At 39.3% G+C, this 16,897-nt stretch overlaps 2 protein-coding genes and 1 long non-coding RNA gene across 5 annotated transcripts in view; 2 read left to right on the top strand and 1 right to left on the bottom strand.

Annotated features, from left to right (window-relative positions):
- usp53b (ubiquitin specific peptidase 53b) overlaps positions 1-8,548 on the top strand; it is a 30,714-nt gene extending 22,166 nt beyond the window's left edge. For 2 of the 3 annotated variants that reach the window (XM_086033255.1, XM_086033254.1), the window contains exon 17: positions 54-829. In XM_086033255.1, coding sequence (XP_085889381.1) covers positions 54-175 — 122 coding nt within the window. In that variant the 3' untranslated portion in view covers positions 176-829. The other variant, XM_086033256.1, reaches the window with a different exon arrangement.
- Positions 8,549-8,793: 245 nt separating this feature from the next.
- On the top strand, positions 8,794-12,806 carry LOC147146220 (uncharacterized). Its single transcript, XR_015087116.1, has 3 exons — positions 8,794-9,185; positions 10,850-10,925; positions 12,192-12,806. It is a non-coding gene; the product is annotated as an uncharacterized LOC147146220 (long non-coding RNA).
- Positions 9,787-14,022, bottom strand: fabp2 (fatty acid binding protein 2, intestinal). Its single transcript, XM_086033304.1, has 5 exons — positions 13,965-14,022; positions 12,747-12,874; positions 12,190-12,362; positions 10,808-10,915; positions 9,787-10,700 (listed from the first exon to the last, which is right to left on the bottom strand). The coding sequence occupies exons 1-5, from the start codon at positions 13,985-13,987 to the stop codon at positions 10,650-10,652; spliced, it is 483 nt and encodes a 160-aa protein (XP_085889430.1). The 5' UTR covers positions 13,988-14,022; the 3' UTR covers positions 9,787-10,649.
- Positions 14,023-16,897: the final 2,875 nt, after the last annotated feature.

Raw genomic sequence — 16,897 nt, 5'->3', positions numbered from 1 at the left:
TTGCTTTTCAAAAGAACATTTTCAACAACATTTGTCCTTATTACGGTCGCCAGGGAGTTGGAGCCTATCCCAGCTGACTTTTGGGCAAGAGGGTCGATCAGTCTACCTTGGTCGCCAGTCACAATCACAGGCCCTATCGAGACAAACAACCAATCACTCTCGCATTCACATCTAAGGACAATTTAGAGCAAGGAAGGGCAACTGGAGGTCCGCGGGCTCAATTAATTTTGAAAAATACACGTTTACTGTAGCTGATCAATTTTAAATTGTAATAACGGTGTTCACCACGGGATGACAGACATTGCTCAAGAGCGTCTCGAACGTCAAGTGCACTTCTTCATCAGAGAAGAAGAGAGAGCAGATCCTGGTCAGAAGCCAGGGCCACATTTTGTCAAGAAAAATATGTTCTTTAGGTAAGGTAGGAAGCTTACAAGATTATAAATGAACCAAATTGCTATATTTTTTTATTAAATGCTTTGAGAGACTATCAACCAGGAAAGATTTCAACCTACGCCACTGCAACACCAATGGCGGCCAAGGCGGGCAGCAGCACAATGGCCATTCATTCTGTTTAATTATGTCATCACGGTGTATATGTTTATGAAATACAGTATTAAAGAGTGCTATTTTCCTCACTAATAAAAACCACCCCAGTCATCCCTTGCTGCTGAAATTTTATGTGATTTAGTGGAAGTCTTGCCTACGATGACAGTTGAAACTAAACGTTCGGTGCAACTCCAAATTATACAACTTTGGGTGCTTTGGAACTTCAAGGTATCACTGAAGTGCTGCAGTGGCGGTGATTGTTTACGTGCCTTCATTCATTTGTTTCCAGGCAATACGAGCAATAAACACACCGCGAAATGGAACCCAGTGACAGCCAAAGGCCTGGATGAACGAGGCTTTTTATGAGTCTACCTGTCTTTTTTTTTTCTTTTTTTTTTTGTTTTGTTTTGTTTTGTTTACATGCATCTACTGTGCGGTCATATGAGATTGAAAATGGATGCCAAAGAGTTTACAGAGGTGGAAATGCACTATGTGGACAAAAGTGTCGGGACACCATGTCAGAATGTTGGACCTGGCTACAATTGTGGTTCGTCCTAAATGTCGATGATCTCAAATTCACACTCACCCAAGCATGCCTTTCTTGACCTTGCCTTTCCAGGACTGATCCCTCCAAGCCTAGAATTGCCCATAATGTATTCTTTAGGTGGGGTACACACAAACAAAGTCATCAAAGGCCTGATTATCGGATGTCTCTGAAAGATTATCCCACTATAAGAGCAGTAAGCACACACTTTTCCTCGTAATGTGTGGGGACTCACATTTAAAACCTCCAAGCCTAGAATTGCCCATAATGTATTCTTTAGGTGGGGTACACACAAACAAAGTCATCAAAGGCCTGATTATCGGATGTCTCTGAAAGATTATCCCACTATAAGAGCAGTAAGCACACACTTTTCCTCGTTATGTGTGGGGACTCACATTTAAAACCTTGATTGAGATGCCAAAAATTGGTATGTGTGTACCCCACTTACGATGAATCATGATTCAAGAAGAGAACAAGAACCCCCGATTCGGGGGTTGTTGTTTTATTAATAAATTAATTAATTAATAAATCGTGAGGTGTGTCCCACTAATTTTGTCCATATAAGTGTGACGCTTCCATACCGAGTGGAATTTATTTATGCAAGCCCGTGATAAGTGAAGCCTTGTTTAAATATGAAAGATGTTGTTAATTGTTTCATGCATTATTAACGCTCTCTTTCACACACAAGCACTTGTCTTCCACTTTTCCTGTTTCAACATCTGGACAGTTTTGCACTGACTTTTAGACGCATTATGCATATCCCGATTTTATATATATATATATATATATGTAACAACCTGCAGAGGTGCTGCAGTGGAGTGGAACACTGCTGAGTGTCGGTCCATTTAGATATGAACTCGTTATACAATTGTCTTGACACGGCAGTATGATGTCATGTCATGTTCCCACTGAAGAGGCTTACATCATCAGTGCTGAGGGCAGTTAACTTATGTACATTGAGAATGAATACTACACTATGATGGCTCCCTAGAGTTGAATCGTTTGAAGATTGGAAGGTAAACTGCAAAGTCTACCCTTTTTTTTTATGACGATACCTTTACACACTGTCAAAATGCAGTCTGATTAAAGTGTTGGTATACAATTTTCCCCACAAAGATAGGACATTTAACATTCAAGAATTAGCCTATTAACAGGAGTATAAAACATTTGCCAATATGACCAGAAGTTTTAAATCAGACTTAGAATCAGAGAAAACCTACTAGAACTTCTGAACTTCATTTTGGGTTTCCATAACCACTTGAAATGATTTTTTTCCCAATTGAAATGTACAGGTTCTAGTTCACATTATGGTGAAAAAATCATTGAAATAATTTGTCTTGGTGTCATTTTATTTAAATCACAGAAGCATCGAACAGGAGTGTGTTGACTTTTTATATAAACGGCAGATGATGGATGGATGGATGGATGGATGGAAATTTGTGATCGTTCAATGGCCAAGTCAGTGACCTGAACTAAACCCAATAGAGGATGTTTTCTTAACTTACTGAAGACATAAATAAAGACCGCAAGAGCCATAAATGCAGTCAAATGCTGCTTACATTCACAATGATAGCACTTTGGACCCCTGAAATGGAGCAACAGAATGTTTTTGTGAATCATCTTAAATGAAAGTTGCATCTACACTCCACTTACCGGTACATTGATTGGTTTAATTCAAATGTATTATGATGGTGTATGAAGGCAGCATGGTAAAAACTGGCCAAATAACTTTGCTGGCAACATTGCGACATACACCCTTATCACTTAGTCCAAACTGGCGCCACTTATCGCTTCTTTTAACAACCTGCCAGTGTTAATGAGTGACGGAAGATCGTGCAAATGTGTCGATGAAGATTTTTTTTTTGTGCCGTCAGTGATTTAAAGGAGACTTCAAGGCCTCCACGTGGGGATATGTACAAATAAGTTGCATGCCAGCCACCCACAAACAATGCAACGTTTTTGCGTTTGACCTACCATTGTCCTCACGTATTCAATTGTACTATTTATGTTTTCGGTGTAAAGATGTTTGCTGAATGATACCAATGAAATTCATACGCCAATCCGACGTCATGCTGGGATAAAAGTCCCAAAATGTCCCCAAAATTTCCCAAACGTGCATGTGGCCTTTATCAAGTCTTACTAGCTTGCTTGTTACAGCAGAAGCATGAGCATGAAAATAGTCCAAAACAACATAAACTCTCCTATATTTATTCAAACATACTAATCCGATTGCTGTTTGTAATTTCAACTGTTTTTTGTTGTTGTTTTTTTTTTAACACTTTGAATGTTCTTATTCTCTTGTTTATACGAATGCATCTGTTGTATATATGACCGTATGAAGCAAATAATGGACTTTCGAAACTGTCCGGAGTTATACTATGCATTAAGTTGATAAGATTATTTTGACATTTGTCAAGGTTTTGCTACATCTGTAGCCTCCAAAAACATATTAAAAAAAAAAACACAAAAAAAACAATATACATACACTGATTGGACGTGTCATTAGGTACACTTGTACACATTATTATGGTTATTTTTAAGTACGGTACCTTCGATTTATATAGGACCTTTCAAATAACTCATGGCCGTAATTAAAAAACAAAACTAAAATAAAAGATACAAAAAGTTGGCCTTTAAAAATATAATAATGCTATTTTTTGATTGACACAGAATTATGAATTTAATAATATGTTGTTATTGTGGTTGTTTGCAGTGTTATTGAATTGGAGTGCGTCATACTCAAAGTTGTAAATTGTATGTATATACGTACCTATATCCCTACTTACAATATACGTATGTGTAATGTATGTATTATACATTATATATGTATAACGTAAAACTAAAATATACAGTAAATAGAATTTACTGTAATTTATTTATTCTAATTTAAAAGATATGACTCAGTTTTGATAGCCATTGTTAGAAAGGTATTAATTGAACAATATGTTTACTGTGGTTGTTGGCAGTGTTATTGAACTGTAGTGCATCTTACTGAGAATGTTAAAATTGTAAATGTAAAAAGCAGTTAATCATTTGAAAATATTATCAAACAACTCTTGTTGTTCAACACCATTCCAAACTACAACCACACTAAGAACCATATTATTAGATGGATTTAACATGATCTTTATTAACACTAATGAGACCTCCTTGAACACAAGATGCTGCATTTCAAGGGGCTATCCTAAATAAAATTCAATTGAAATACATTACAAGTGTACCAAATGTTTTGTCCTATTTCGTGTTTCTACATTTCTTCAAGGATTCTAATACAAACCTCATTCCAGGCCCTTAACTTATCTCATTCCATATTAATCCATACTGTATATCTATTATCATTCAATCAATCAATCAATCACATTTTATTTATATAGCACTTTTCATACATAAAAATGCAACTCAAAGTGCTTTAAAACATTCAAAGCAAAACATAGAATTATCTTCAATCAAAAGAAAAGATAAATTATTTAAAAGTTGTTGAAAGCCAAACTAAAAAGGTGTGTCTTGAGCTTCCTCTTAAAAATATCAACAGTCTCTGCAGACCTGACATCCTCTGGCAGGCTATTCCAAAGGTGAGGACCAAAATGGCTGAATGCAGCCTCGCCATGCATTTTGGTCCTCACCCTTGGAATAAATAAAAGGCCGGCGCCAGAGGACCTCAGGATCCGCGAGGGCTGGTATGATAAAAGCAAATCAGATAAATAAGATGGCCCAAGACCATTAACACATTTATAAACTAATAAAAGTACTTTAAAATCGATCCTGAAACACACAGGGAGCCAATGCAGCAATTTCAAAACTGGCGTAATGTGCTCCCGCCCTCTGGTTCTCGTCAGCACCCGAGCGGCTGAATTCTGCAGTAGTTGCAGTGGTGAAATGCTCTTTTTCGGGAGGCCAGAGAGCAGGGCATTACAGTAATCTAAACGACAGGAAATAAAGGCATGCATCAGCACTTCCGTGTTAGCCTGAGAGAGAAACGGGCGGACTCTGGCGATATTCTTAAGGTGATAAAAACCAATCTTGGTTACATTTTTAATATGAGGAATAAAACTGAGCTCAGAGTCAAAAATGACGCCAAGGTTCTTCACACAGTGTGAGGGATTAAAAATGTGTAGTTTTGGTAAAAGCTTCTCTCTCTGACCTTCGGGACCGATAACTAAGACCTCAGTCTTGTCCTCATTGAGCTGTAGGAAATTATCTGCCATCCATGACTTGATATCTAAAATGCAATTTAAAAGGGTATCAATGGGTCCTGTGTCATCAGGAGACACGGCAATATACAGCTGCGTGTCATCAGCATAGCTGTGAAAGCTGATGCCGTGTCCCCTGATGACATCCCCGAGGGGAAGCATATAAAGATTAAAAAGTAAGGGGCCTAAAATCGAACCTTGAGGAACCCCACATTTAATTTCATGAGTTTTAGAGGAACAAGTATCCATACTTACAAAGAAATATCGGCCTGTGAGATAGGAATAAAACCAGTCAAAAACAGTACCAGAGATGCCCACTAGATTTTTAAGTCTATTTAATAAAATTTGGTGATCTACTGTATCAAAAGCAGCGCTTAGATCCAGTAGCACCAAGACTGTGAGTTTTCTCACGTCTGCAGTGCACCTAATATCATTTAAGATCCTTAAAAGAGCAGTCTCCGTACTGTGGTTCATCCTAAAACCAGATTGATATTTCTCCAAAATATTATTTGTATTTAAAAAATGATTCAACTGGATGAAAACCAGTTTTTCTAAAATCTTACTTAAAAACGGTAAGTTGGATACGGGTCTGTAGTTATTAAAAACGCTCGGGTCAGAACCGCTCTTCTTCAGAAGGGGCTTCACCACCGCCGTTTTAAAGGCAGCTGGGAAGACGCCTGTCTGAAGAGAGCAATTGACTATATTTAAAATTTGTTCTTCAAAAAATCCATAAAATGTCTTAAAAAGAAATGTGGGAATTGGATCCAAAAGGCAGGTTGTTGGGTTTACCTGGGAGAAAACTCGAACAAGTGTCCTTGCATCAACCAGGGCAAAACTTTCCAGTGTTTCCTCATGTAAATATGATTGTCCGGGTTTATTAAAACTTGTGTTTTGACGGGCTAAAAGACTGGATCTTATGTCATCGATTTTACTTCTGAAGTGGTCTGCAAAGTCCTCACAGAGAGCATCTGTTGGTCTCTGTGGGGACTTATTAAAATCAGAACTAGTTAAAAGTTCAAAGGTGGAGAAGAGAACCCTGGGGTTGTTTTTATTGACTGTAATGAGGTTTGAGAAATAATCATTATTTGATGGCGTATATTTAATTTGATCTGTCACACCTTCAAAATGTGCATTTTTATCCCCTCCATTACCTAAAGAGAGTGTGCGACGTGATTCAAGGATGCCTTCAAGCGAGTTGATTGTGCTGTTGTGCTTCTACTAATGGATTGATTGTTCCTTTGTGTTGTTTTAGCGGACTATTAGAGCCATTGTTTGACGCACCGATGACGATGTAGCACCTGTATGACGTTTTTGTTTTCCTTTTGAATTCCTTTCACTCTCTGTACAGAATTCTATTACATGTTCTTGTATCTTACACTCGGCGTGTCTTCCGTTGCATCACGAGTGCCTTGACATTTTTATGAGTGACACCATGTTTGTTGGTGTGGAGGCCCGTGAAGCGGGATGTGATGTCAGAACTTTTCGCCCCCCGAACCCCCCTACCCCCCCTCGCTCCCCAATATGCAGCGCTAACGGGCGACCAATGTGCAGGCAAAAATGATCATCCATTCATATGTTTTCTAGAGCGCCCTCGCCACCCAATCACAGGCAAAAATGTCATCACCATGGCAAAGCTGAGATGTTTTAAGAAGTACTCATTGTGTTTCACAGCATCCAAAGGTTGGGGTCTTTTGTCCCCTGTCACATGACGTATTGTTACCGTATTTCCTCAAGTAGTGGGCTTGATTTTGTTGGGAAGGAGGCATCTGTTGCCTAAGGACATGCTGCTGCTCATTGAAGAGAAGTGGATGGATTGAGTAGTTATTTCTGTAAGACTTATGCGTTGTATTTTTCATATATAGGGATCCCACAAGGGTCTGTTTCATTTGGATTCTGTTCTATTGTATATGCTAGAAATGGTCTCGAGAGCCCGATATGGGCTAAAAATAGTCCAGTGGTGCCTTGAGATATAAGTATAATTTGTTCCCTGGCTGTGTTTGTAACTCAAAACACTCATCTTTCCTAACTGAAATGAATGGAAATCCAATTAATCTGTTCCAGCATAAAATTATAAAAAGTATGTGTTCTTTGTAAAGAACCTTAGATATAGCGCACACAGTAAAGAGATAATCAAATAGAATTAAACCGTTTTTGTTGCACTTTCTCCTGCAATGCATATGTTGGGGGCAGTATAAGACACATGGACAGTACTGTACTGGAGACTCAGCTCCTCTCAGCTTCACAGTGCGGCAGTAATATGGTTGCTCTTTGTAGAGCATAAAGACTTTATGCCTGTGAGTACTGTTAGATTATCTGTCTGTTGCGTTGCTGCAAAGGTTGTGTTAAGATGTTCCATTGCTACACCACTGCATGGGTGCTAATTGTTAGTGTGTGTGCCTATTGTGTTTCCCATTGTATACTAGTTGAAGCGATATGGTTGTTGTAGCAGTAAACAGCTTGAAACCTCTTTCTGAAGAATATTTCCAGTCTTCTATGTACTTCTTGATGATCAATAAAGTAAATTGCATTTTTTATGCATTTTACTTGGATAGCCTCTAAAAATCGACCAAATATTTTTGGTCCCAAGCCACTGTTTGGAAACCCATCCACCTGTCCATTTTCCATAGCGTTTGTCCTCATTAGGGTGGCAAGTGAATTCGACTCTAGCTCACTTCTCAGCTGACTTTGAGCTAGAGGCAGGCTACATGCTTGACTGGTCATCAATTGCTAAATGTGTTATTGTTCTTTTCATTTTTGCAGAACATTTGGTCCATGACGAAAATGAGTTTAACACTCCTGCTTGTTTTCTTTTTGTTTGAATTCACTACTATTATGTTCCACTATTTACGAAGCAAACCTAAATCAGTGTTTAAAACGACCGTAGTAAAATGTAGCTGTTATTTATTTGAGGGAGGTGTTAATTTGACTACACGCACATGACAAATTAAGACATAGTGTCTATTAGAGCGAAGGCCACTATTTGAGGACATATGGTAGACAGCACTCTTTATTGAAAATGTTTGGAGACGTAATCACTCTAATTTTTCATCCCCACACACGGAACTTGTGTACGTGCGGTTGTGGTTCTCCGTGGTAGCGGCCGATGCTGCCTTGTACTGTATGTACATGTGGATCACATCTCTGTGCGAGTAGCATCACCATTTCGGGAAAACAACGTCCAGAATCTGTCTGCACTTTATATTTTTGTAGATAATATATATTTATTTTTTATTTATTACTGTTGAATAAATTATTGTATCACTCTGAACAGGTGTCACTTTTCTTCCTTTTTCACTTCTTGAACTGCACCCTTTTCAAGACCCCCCTTTGGCTCCTTGACACCACACACACAATCGCATTGTATTGTATTGTATATGTGTGAGATATACTTACCTGTTGGTTTTGGTTTCATTGTGCTCATAGCTGGGCATTGCCTACGCGCCACCGAGTTCCCGTCTGCTTATTTATACCACCCACGTGGTCCCAGTTCATCCCTCGTCGGCTAGAGCCAATCAGCGTTGAAAACGTAATCAGGTCACACGCAGGCGATGCAAGTGCAGACGCACCGCCAAACAAAGAAAAAGAAAACACCTGGGTGGTTTAAATATACAGACGGGAACTCGATGGCGGTTAGACGTTGCCCAGCTCTTATTGTGCCATTCTTTTGTTGTGGGTGGTGTTTTGTGTACCGACCCCCCCCCCCCCCCACCCTCAGCTAGCAGAAAGTACCCCCACATTGTCCATGCTCAACGTCGTCTCAAAACACCTGCGGCCATTGGCAGTCCTTTTCCCTTTCACGTGTCTCTGATGACTCAAACATGACAAGATGTGGAAGATTTCGTTGATATAGATGAGACGGGACGAAAATGTTAGTGGATGCTCACTTCGCCGCTCTAAACCCAAAGGTAAGTTAACACACATACTGAAAAAATGTTACTTGACAATATTGTGATAAACCTCATAATAAGCTTGAAGTTAATTTCCACACAACTGGCTCGGACTGCTAGCTAGCTTCAGCCTAAAGTTAGCTTTGTTGTGCTAACGTCAATTCTTTGTGTGTGTTGTGATGTGTGTAATACGTTTTAAATGTTAGTGACTGTCTGAAACTTGGAGGGAATTTTTGGACTCGTTGCTGGTGTATCCGTTTGTCTAAATGAACAGCACACTTTATTTCTGTAATGTTGGTGTCATGACTGCTTACAATGAAGTTCCAGGGAGTTTGGGGGGGACTCAAACAGACAAACAAACCAGGCGGTACAGATACATTTGAACTTAGGCATTGCTCAGAAAGAAAGCTCTGAAAGCATATTTAGTGGCTGGATGCCAGCCATGTAATTGATAAGCTATCAAAACGTATTTTTGTTTTACTTGTTAGATAGTTACGGCCAATAAACTTTCTTAACTTGGTACTATTATGTCAGAATTATGTGTTGAACTTGAAACACAGATGGGCATTTGTTGAAAGATTAATACTTTTATTTTATTTTACTAAAACCCCACTGACTTAAACCATCACATACAGAACTGATGAAAATGTGACTTAAACAAACAAACATTTTCGTCCAAGGCTATAAATAAAAGGGCTGCCAAAACAGCACAGTTTTTAGTTACTCCCCCAGATACACTGATTTTCAAACAACAAAGATATCATACTTCATTGACACGTATAAGCACTTTTCAACGAAATCCTTGCCGCCCCCACAGAAGTGTCACCGTTAGTGGCCGCACATATCGCACATTCCAGAAACCGCCACTGGCACTCTTAACTCTGTGCTTCTTTTTCAGGCTTTTGTGTAGCGCACCAATATTGTGCCTTTACACGCTCTCACACTGCTGTCATACTTTGCCAGGCAACTGAAGATGACAAAAAATTTAAACAAAAAATTCATTTGAAATCACAGTTGCATGATAAAGCCTACCACTAATGTTCGACACAAAAGCCCGAAAAGAAGCACAGAGTGAATGATGGGGGCAGTATTATAGCACAATAGTGATGAGATGTTACGAAACAATGTGGCATAACCAGATAGCCGATTGCCGTTCAGTTGTTTGCATGGTTCCTAGCATCAACGTCTATTGTACATATAACCTTAATACAACACAAAAAACCGACTTGAAACAAAAGCTTGCGACATTTTATGACAAAACGACACATTTTTGGGGGTGCTCGATTTACGTAAATTAAATACCAACAACAATGTTATAGTATAATTATTTATTACGGCAAAGTCAAAATCCAGTGCAATTAAATTTTTGTGGGTGGGGTTGTGAGGGTATACTTGAGACATGACACACAGTGTCAGTGCACTTTGTACATGTTATGCAGGTCTACAAAATTGTCTGTAACCCCCTCAGAAGGTTGCTTAAACCTAAGCCCTCTTGAAAATCCTTTTAGCATCCACGCCGTCATAGTTGTAGCTCTGTGGGCGGTAAACAAAAATACCACCTCAATAGACTCAAACTGTGAAGGGGTGTGTGTGTGTGCGTGCGCGTGCGTGTGTGTGTGTGTGTGTGAATGGTTCCTCACCTGTATGAGCTCATCTCCTTGCACACTTCGTGTGGTTGTCAGCTGCTTGCCGTTGTCTTTCCTGGTGAAGGTGCCCTTCATCGTCTCGCCCTCCAGCGCCCATGAGCCCTGCAATCAGGTTTAACTTTTAATTATTGTGATTGTTGAAAACTTCCAATCATTTTCTACATGCTCATTGGGTCGCAGGTGAGCTGGAGCCTATCCCAGCTGACTTTGTGCCAGAGGCTGGCTGGGTATACCTTGGACTGGTTGCCAGCCAATTGCAGGGCACACATAGACAAACAACCCTTCACAATCAGATTCACGATCTAAAGTGTTTAAGAAGCATGTTTTTGGAATGTGGGAGAAAGCAGAGAAAAGCTATACAAGTAGCCTTCAGGCAGAACATGAAAATGCCCCAAATGAGTGCCAGAACCTGGATTCAAACCCCAAATCTCACAACTTTGAGCCATATATGCTCCACTTATGCTGTAGTTGGAAACTACATAGGAATCAATTGGAATTTGAAATGACTAGATTAAAATGAGAAAATACAGTAGAATCTCTCAACTCAGTTGTCCTTATGGTTGTATCACTCACAATTCGACCAAAATTCTAAAAAAATCATTGTGCATGATGTCACGCTGGACAATGGCAAAACTCAGCAGACTTAAAAACATTGAGTGCAGCGCAGTATGCATTCGAGCTTAAAGAGAGTTACATTGTGTGACTGCAGGAGGTCCCCAAATGTAATCATTATATTTATGAACAATGTACATTATAAATGTTGAGTTTTGCCATCAAAATATTAGTAGTTAAACGTCAAGTAAAAAACACTGTCTTTATTATCTATTTTATTTAAAAATGTATTGACGTTTAGGTGAGGTCTATAGAAAAAAGTTTTTATAAAAAAAAAAAAAAGTAGTTTCTGTTTAGTGTAATTCCGAAATTCCATTTTTTAAAATAAAAGTCATTACGGTAAGTCAAAAAGCTTGTCTTTATTTGATTTTTAATCAAGAACAAACTTTATTCTTAAATGCCACCGTTAAAAATGCGCTTCTACTTAAGTGGCAAAGTTGGGTGTCATTTTTATGCTAAGTTGTCAGGAACTGCTGAATGTAACTATTAAAGTAATTTGTAATCTAACTTAGTTACTTTTAAAATCAAGTAATCAGCAACGTAACTAAGTTACTTTTCAAGTAAGTAATCAGTAAAGTAACTAAGGTACTTTTTAATCCGTTAAGTTTAATCAGTAAAGTTACTGATTCACTTGCTTTGTGTTACAGTTTACGTTTTTCAGCAAACAACTCAAATATTGCAGAGCCTCCAAGGTTCAAAGTCTGAAGTGATAGATTAGGAGCAGCAACATAAACGTCCTTAGTAGCATTTGTTTGTTTACTCACAGATACTTCCGTGCCGTCAGCCAGACTGTAATCGAAGCTGACTCCCAGGGTGAAGTCGATTTCCAGGGTGCGGAAATTGCTGCTCTCCTTCACTTGGAACTTGTCTCCATTCTGCTCGATGGTGATTTTTAGATTGTCGTGGGCGGCCAGCTTCCTCTTCACCATGTTGACACCTTTCAACACACATATCACGTGTTAGTGGTGCGGCTTTTTTGTTGTTGTTACATATAAGCCGGACTGACACTGCAGGTCCCTGCAGGTGTGTTCACTTTGCAGCCTTACACCAATATTTACTCAAGCATTTCATATTCAGCTATCTTATAGGTGGGATTTGAGGTTACTTGGCACACCCACTTGCTTGATGCAGCAGAACAGTGGCGCAAAAGAGTAGTATTTTCAGTTATATGGAGCATTAATCTATACGTTTTTTACAAAGACAACTATATATCACTTGTATTATTACTATTACACCAGCTTATTTCGCCAAAATAGCATCCCATGACCAAATCCAAATAATTATAAGGATTCCAGTAGTATCCTTCATTTTGCTCACATACCCATTTGCTCCATGAACTTGTCGTAGTTGTCATTGCGGTCCACTTTCCAGTTGCCGTTGAAAGCCATGGCGGTGGTGGTGCTGGTGGTGCTGAGGGTGAATACAGGTGGGGGGGTAGGCGTTCTGACTCTGCAGCAAAGCAAAGGAGTGCTGAAAGCGTGCCTCCTTTTCAAAGCACTCTTATCTGTTCATCTATCTGAGTGATGATGTGGCTGTGTAAAGCTCACGCTTTCTCAAGTAAGTACCACCCCACGGCCGCTTCTCATTGGACACCTTTTGCTAACAGAAAAAAAGTGACTGAAGCCGTTCAAACATGCAAAGCGTGTTTGCATAAAGGGGGTTGCTTCTTGTGTCACAATGCAGAGCTTACTACTTTACAATAAGGGTTTGCACATAACTGCTTTAAAAGCTATTCATAAATCAGTAATCCTGTTCATTAATGATGAATATTAATGGTAAATGTAATGGGGGTATATGCTGAAAACAAAACAAAAAGTCTCTATCCGTGTGGCCTGGTACTAGATGCACTGGTCTGCAGACCAATGGTTGGGGACCACCGTCATCAGATTTGAATCCAAACAGTGGCTCAACACGATAGACTGATAATGTAACAATACTCCCAGGTATATATTCTTTAGCCTCTGCAAAGAATGACTAATATTACGTCAGCTTACTGAGGAGCTGAGACGTCTCTGTACTGTATGCACGCAATAAGGAGCAGCACAATGTCCATTGAAGTGAAATGAAAACTGTCTAATTTCATTGTATTTAATTAGGTCATTACTGTATGGTTTTATAAGAATAAAAAAAAAACACAAATTTACCATCAGTATTATATGGTAATAATAATGATAGAAATGTGTATAGCGCTTTTCTCAACATCCAAATATGCTTAACATAAGTGTACACAAACAAAGAGACAAGTTAAAAATGAAAAACTTAAGTCTCGGTGGAAGCAGTGGGGGCGATGAAGCAGTCGCTCCAGAGGCTAGCTAGCTGGCCCAAGTCAGGTCCCAGCAGCAAGTGCTGTTGGTGGTGAAGTCTTTCATCCAGGGAAGGAGGAACCTGCTAACTATCGACAGCTCGAAGTTCCAGCCAACGAATGTTAACCGCACCAAAATGAAGTTTTCCCCAGGGTTCCACCTTTGGCCATGTTATGAGAGATAACTCTGCGATAGAGTTAGCGAAAGTTAACAAGGCTTTGTGGTCAAATATTTACATGTTAAATTCCTTGTCTTCCATTTATTGCATATTACCGTGGCCACACAGGCCTTTTTACATGAATACCGCTAGCCCAAAATGGCCACCACATCCCATAACGCAACGTGAAAGCCGTGTTGCATTTTGGGATATGCTGGCCGTTTTATGCTAGCAATATCCATGCTGAACGTAAACAATAGCTGTTTCACAGTATCGAGAATGCAGATTATGGTCTCGTGAACTCAGCGAGTTTGGTCTTCCTACAGTTGTTTGGCTGTTTTAAATACACACACAGTAATGTAATTCTCTTTGTTGTATCTTTAGTTTGCCAGTAAGGTTCAACTGGAAGTGGCATTGAACAACTTTAAGCCTCTTTTTTAAGTCAAAGACAAAGAATCGGTCAAACAACGGCTCTGATCTTGAAGCACTTCTAAATCGTGTCATTTTATTTCAAGGCATCACTGTACAAATCTGTAAACCTCACTTTCTGAAATGTTTTGATGGGAAGAGAAGCCTGGTGTCGTGGATGCGGCCATCTTGAAAATGCGAGTTGGCACAGTGTAATGTTCATTTGCTTGTAATTAAGTTCTGCACTTAACTTATAAATGTCAAAACTGGAGTTAGCCCACTCAAGTTTTTAGTGGCTCATTTGAGGTAAGAGTGTCCCAATGTGAACTACTTTGGTGCGATTTACATGGTACGGGATCAAGTGTGATCAACAGTGCTGCTTATCACTCAGTAGATAGATTATGACATGATGGCCCGTAATTGCAGTCACAGCGATAGTGACGCCACACTGATAACTTTGACCTTCATCTGCTCATACAGGAGAGCTTTGATAAGGGACACACATGCTCTCACGTTCATTCATTGTGTTGTCAACAAGAATAATTGCACCCTGCAGAAGGTGTCCAAGATAAACTCTGGATTAACTAAAATCAGGAGTTCACATTACACTTTGATAACTTTACCTTTTTCCCAGAGAAACATACACCACCGGACATTTTATGAGGTACATCTGCACCTTTAAGTAAATTAAAAATAGAATTTGCCCACTGTCAGTGGCTTTATTGTGGTTGTAGTTTGGTTGCAGAATGGGGGCGTAAAGGATATGCACTATATATGTATCCATTTTGAGATAATGAAAATGCTGGAGTCTGCTGACTGTTACCAAGTAAAGTCAAGACAATCAGGACACATTGTAAGGATTATAAAAAAATGCTAAATTGTATCCTAGCCCACTCACTGGGTAACTGTGGATTTTGAGCCGATTGGGTTACTTTCACCCAGAATTGGATTACTTATTTTGGCTCAGCAGATTGGGTTGATGATTGGATTTGGGCGGGTTGAAGAGCTGTAGCTGATCAGTGTACTGTCGTTGGAGTAAATTTAACGTAACATTCCACTGACATTGGACACAGGGCTCTGGGTTCAAGTCCCACTCAGAATGGCGGGCCTCCCCATGAAAAATTGCCATCTGGTGTAGAAACTGTGCCAAACATGTCACGTGAGCAATTTAACTTTGGGTTAAGTTGCTTCTTCTTACTATTCTTAAACCAAAGCTAATATATTCTGTTAATGTGGTAACCTATTCCTTGCTATCTTTAGCTCATCAGTATGGGCAGTTTTTACCCCTTGTTGAATTAAAATCAAGTCCTCAACCCAACGTGCTGGTTATAAATAACCCAGCATTGCCTTAGTCCCTTTCGGACCCAGTGCTGGTTTAGCAATTTCACCCAATTTAGGTTAATTTTGACCCAGCAGTTTGAAGAGTGTGCTGTACAAGAATACAGTATTCACGTTGATCCGCACTGTCATCTCATTTTTTCTTCCTGTTATCTCCCTCTTCAGACCTTTCTACCGTCAGCACAGGGACAAATCCCATGAGATAACCTTTAACACAATAACACACCCGTACAATCTCATTAGAGATCCTCATTATCTTTGGAAAGTAAGAGACAGCTCTTTTATATTGGCCATCGCATTCGTAAGCAATATTGCCACATGGACTCAGGAACAACTGAGAAAATCATTGTCAGATAACACAGTTCATCGCGACATGACCTAATGCAAGCTAAAACTCTTTCCATGAAAAGCGAAAACCATATCATCAACATGACCCAGAGACGCCCCCGACTTCTCTGGGGCCAAGTTCATCTGGCATGGACTGATGCAAAGTGAAACAGTGCGCTGTGGTCTGACGAGTCCACATTACAATTTATTTTTTGTAACCATGAACGTTGTCTCCTTCGGGCCGAAAAGGAAAAGGAATATCTGGAATGTTTTCAGAGGAAATTTCAAAAGCCAAAATTCCAAAAAGTCAAAATTCTTAATTTGGATTTAGTATTCACAGTTGGGGCTGACCTCACCTCTGTTGACAGTTTATACCATTTCCATGCATCCTAGTAGCTAAATGCTGCATGTTTGCTTTGGATTTTTGAATTCTTAAGGGGGTGACCATGGGTAACTTGCACATCTGTGAAGGCACCATAAAGCACAAAATAAGACAATGGAGAGCCTGGGACTGTAGAGCAACTGAAGTTGTACACAAGCAAAGAGATTCCCACCTAATGAAGTATAGGTGAAAGAGATTTTGAAATCAATGTATTTTGTTCAACTTCTTTGGAACTGGGGTTTGTATATAGTTATAAAGTAAGATAAGAAGAGTTTTATTGACCCCACAGTGGGTACATTTTCAGCGTTACAGCAGCAAAGATATAGGTCACACAGATACTACTATACAGTACTATTGTTATTATATAATTAAAAAAAAAAATTCTTTTTTTAAAATCACAGCACACTTCTCCCTCAACTTTTTTGTTTCGTACGTATCATTTTGAACGTTTGCATTCTTCACCTTACTCACTTTGATTGCCATCTTCTTCAGTCAATAAAGTGTCTTTTATCACCACGTTGAAGTGTGTGTCTATAGTACACACACTGTGCTCCTAT

Source organism: Filicampus tigris, chromosome 6 (assembly GCF_054856515.1).
Source record: "Filicampus tigris isolate MCC_2025a chromosome 6, RoL_Ftig_1.0, whole genome shotgun sequence".
NCBI lineage: Eukaryota > Metazoa > Chordata > Actinopteri > Syngnathiformes > Syngnathidae > Filicampus > Filicampus tigris.
The sequence above is the reverse complement of the archived record's forward strand: the minus strand, read 5'-3'. Positions and strand labels throughout refer to the sequence as shown.

Bases quoted from the DNA above. Each gene is read 5' to 3' on its own strand.
- fabp2 (XM_086033304.1), bottom strand. From the start codon at position 13,987: ATGGAAGACAAGGAATTTAACAT. The intron at 12,875-13,964 runs GTAAATATTTGA...GCTTTGCTGCAG, and splicing joins GAAGACAAGGAATTTAACAT to AGTCAGAACGCCTACCCCCC. The intron at 12,363-12,746 runs GTATGTGAGCAA...GTGTGTTGAAAG, and splicing joins CAAGTTCATGGAGCAAATGG to GTGTCAACATGGTGAAGAGG.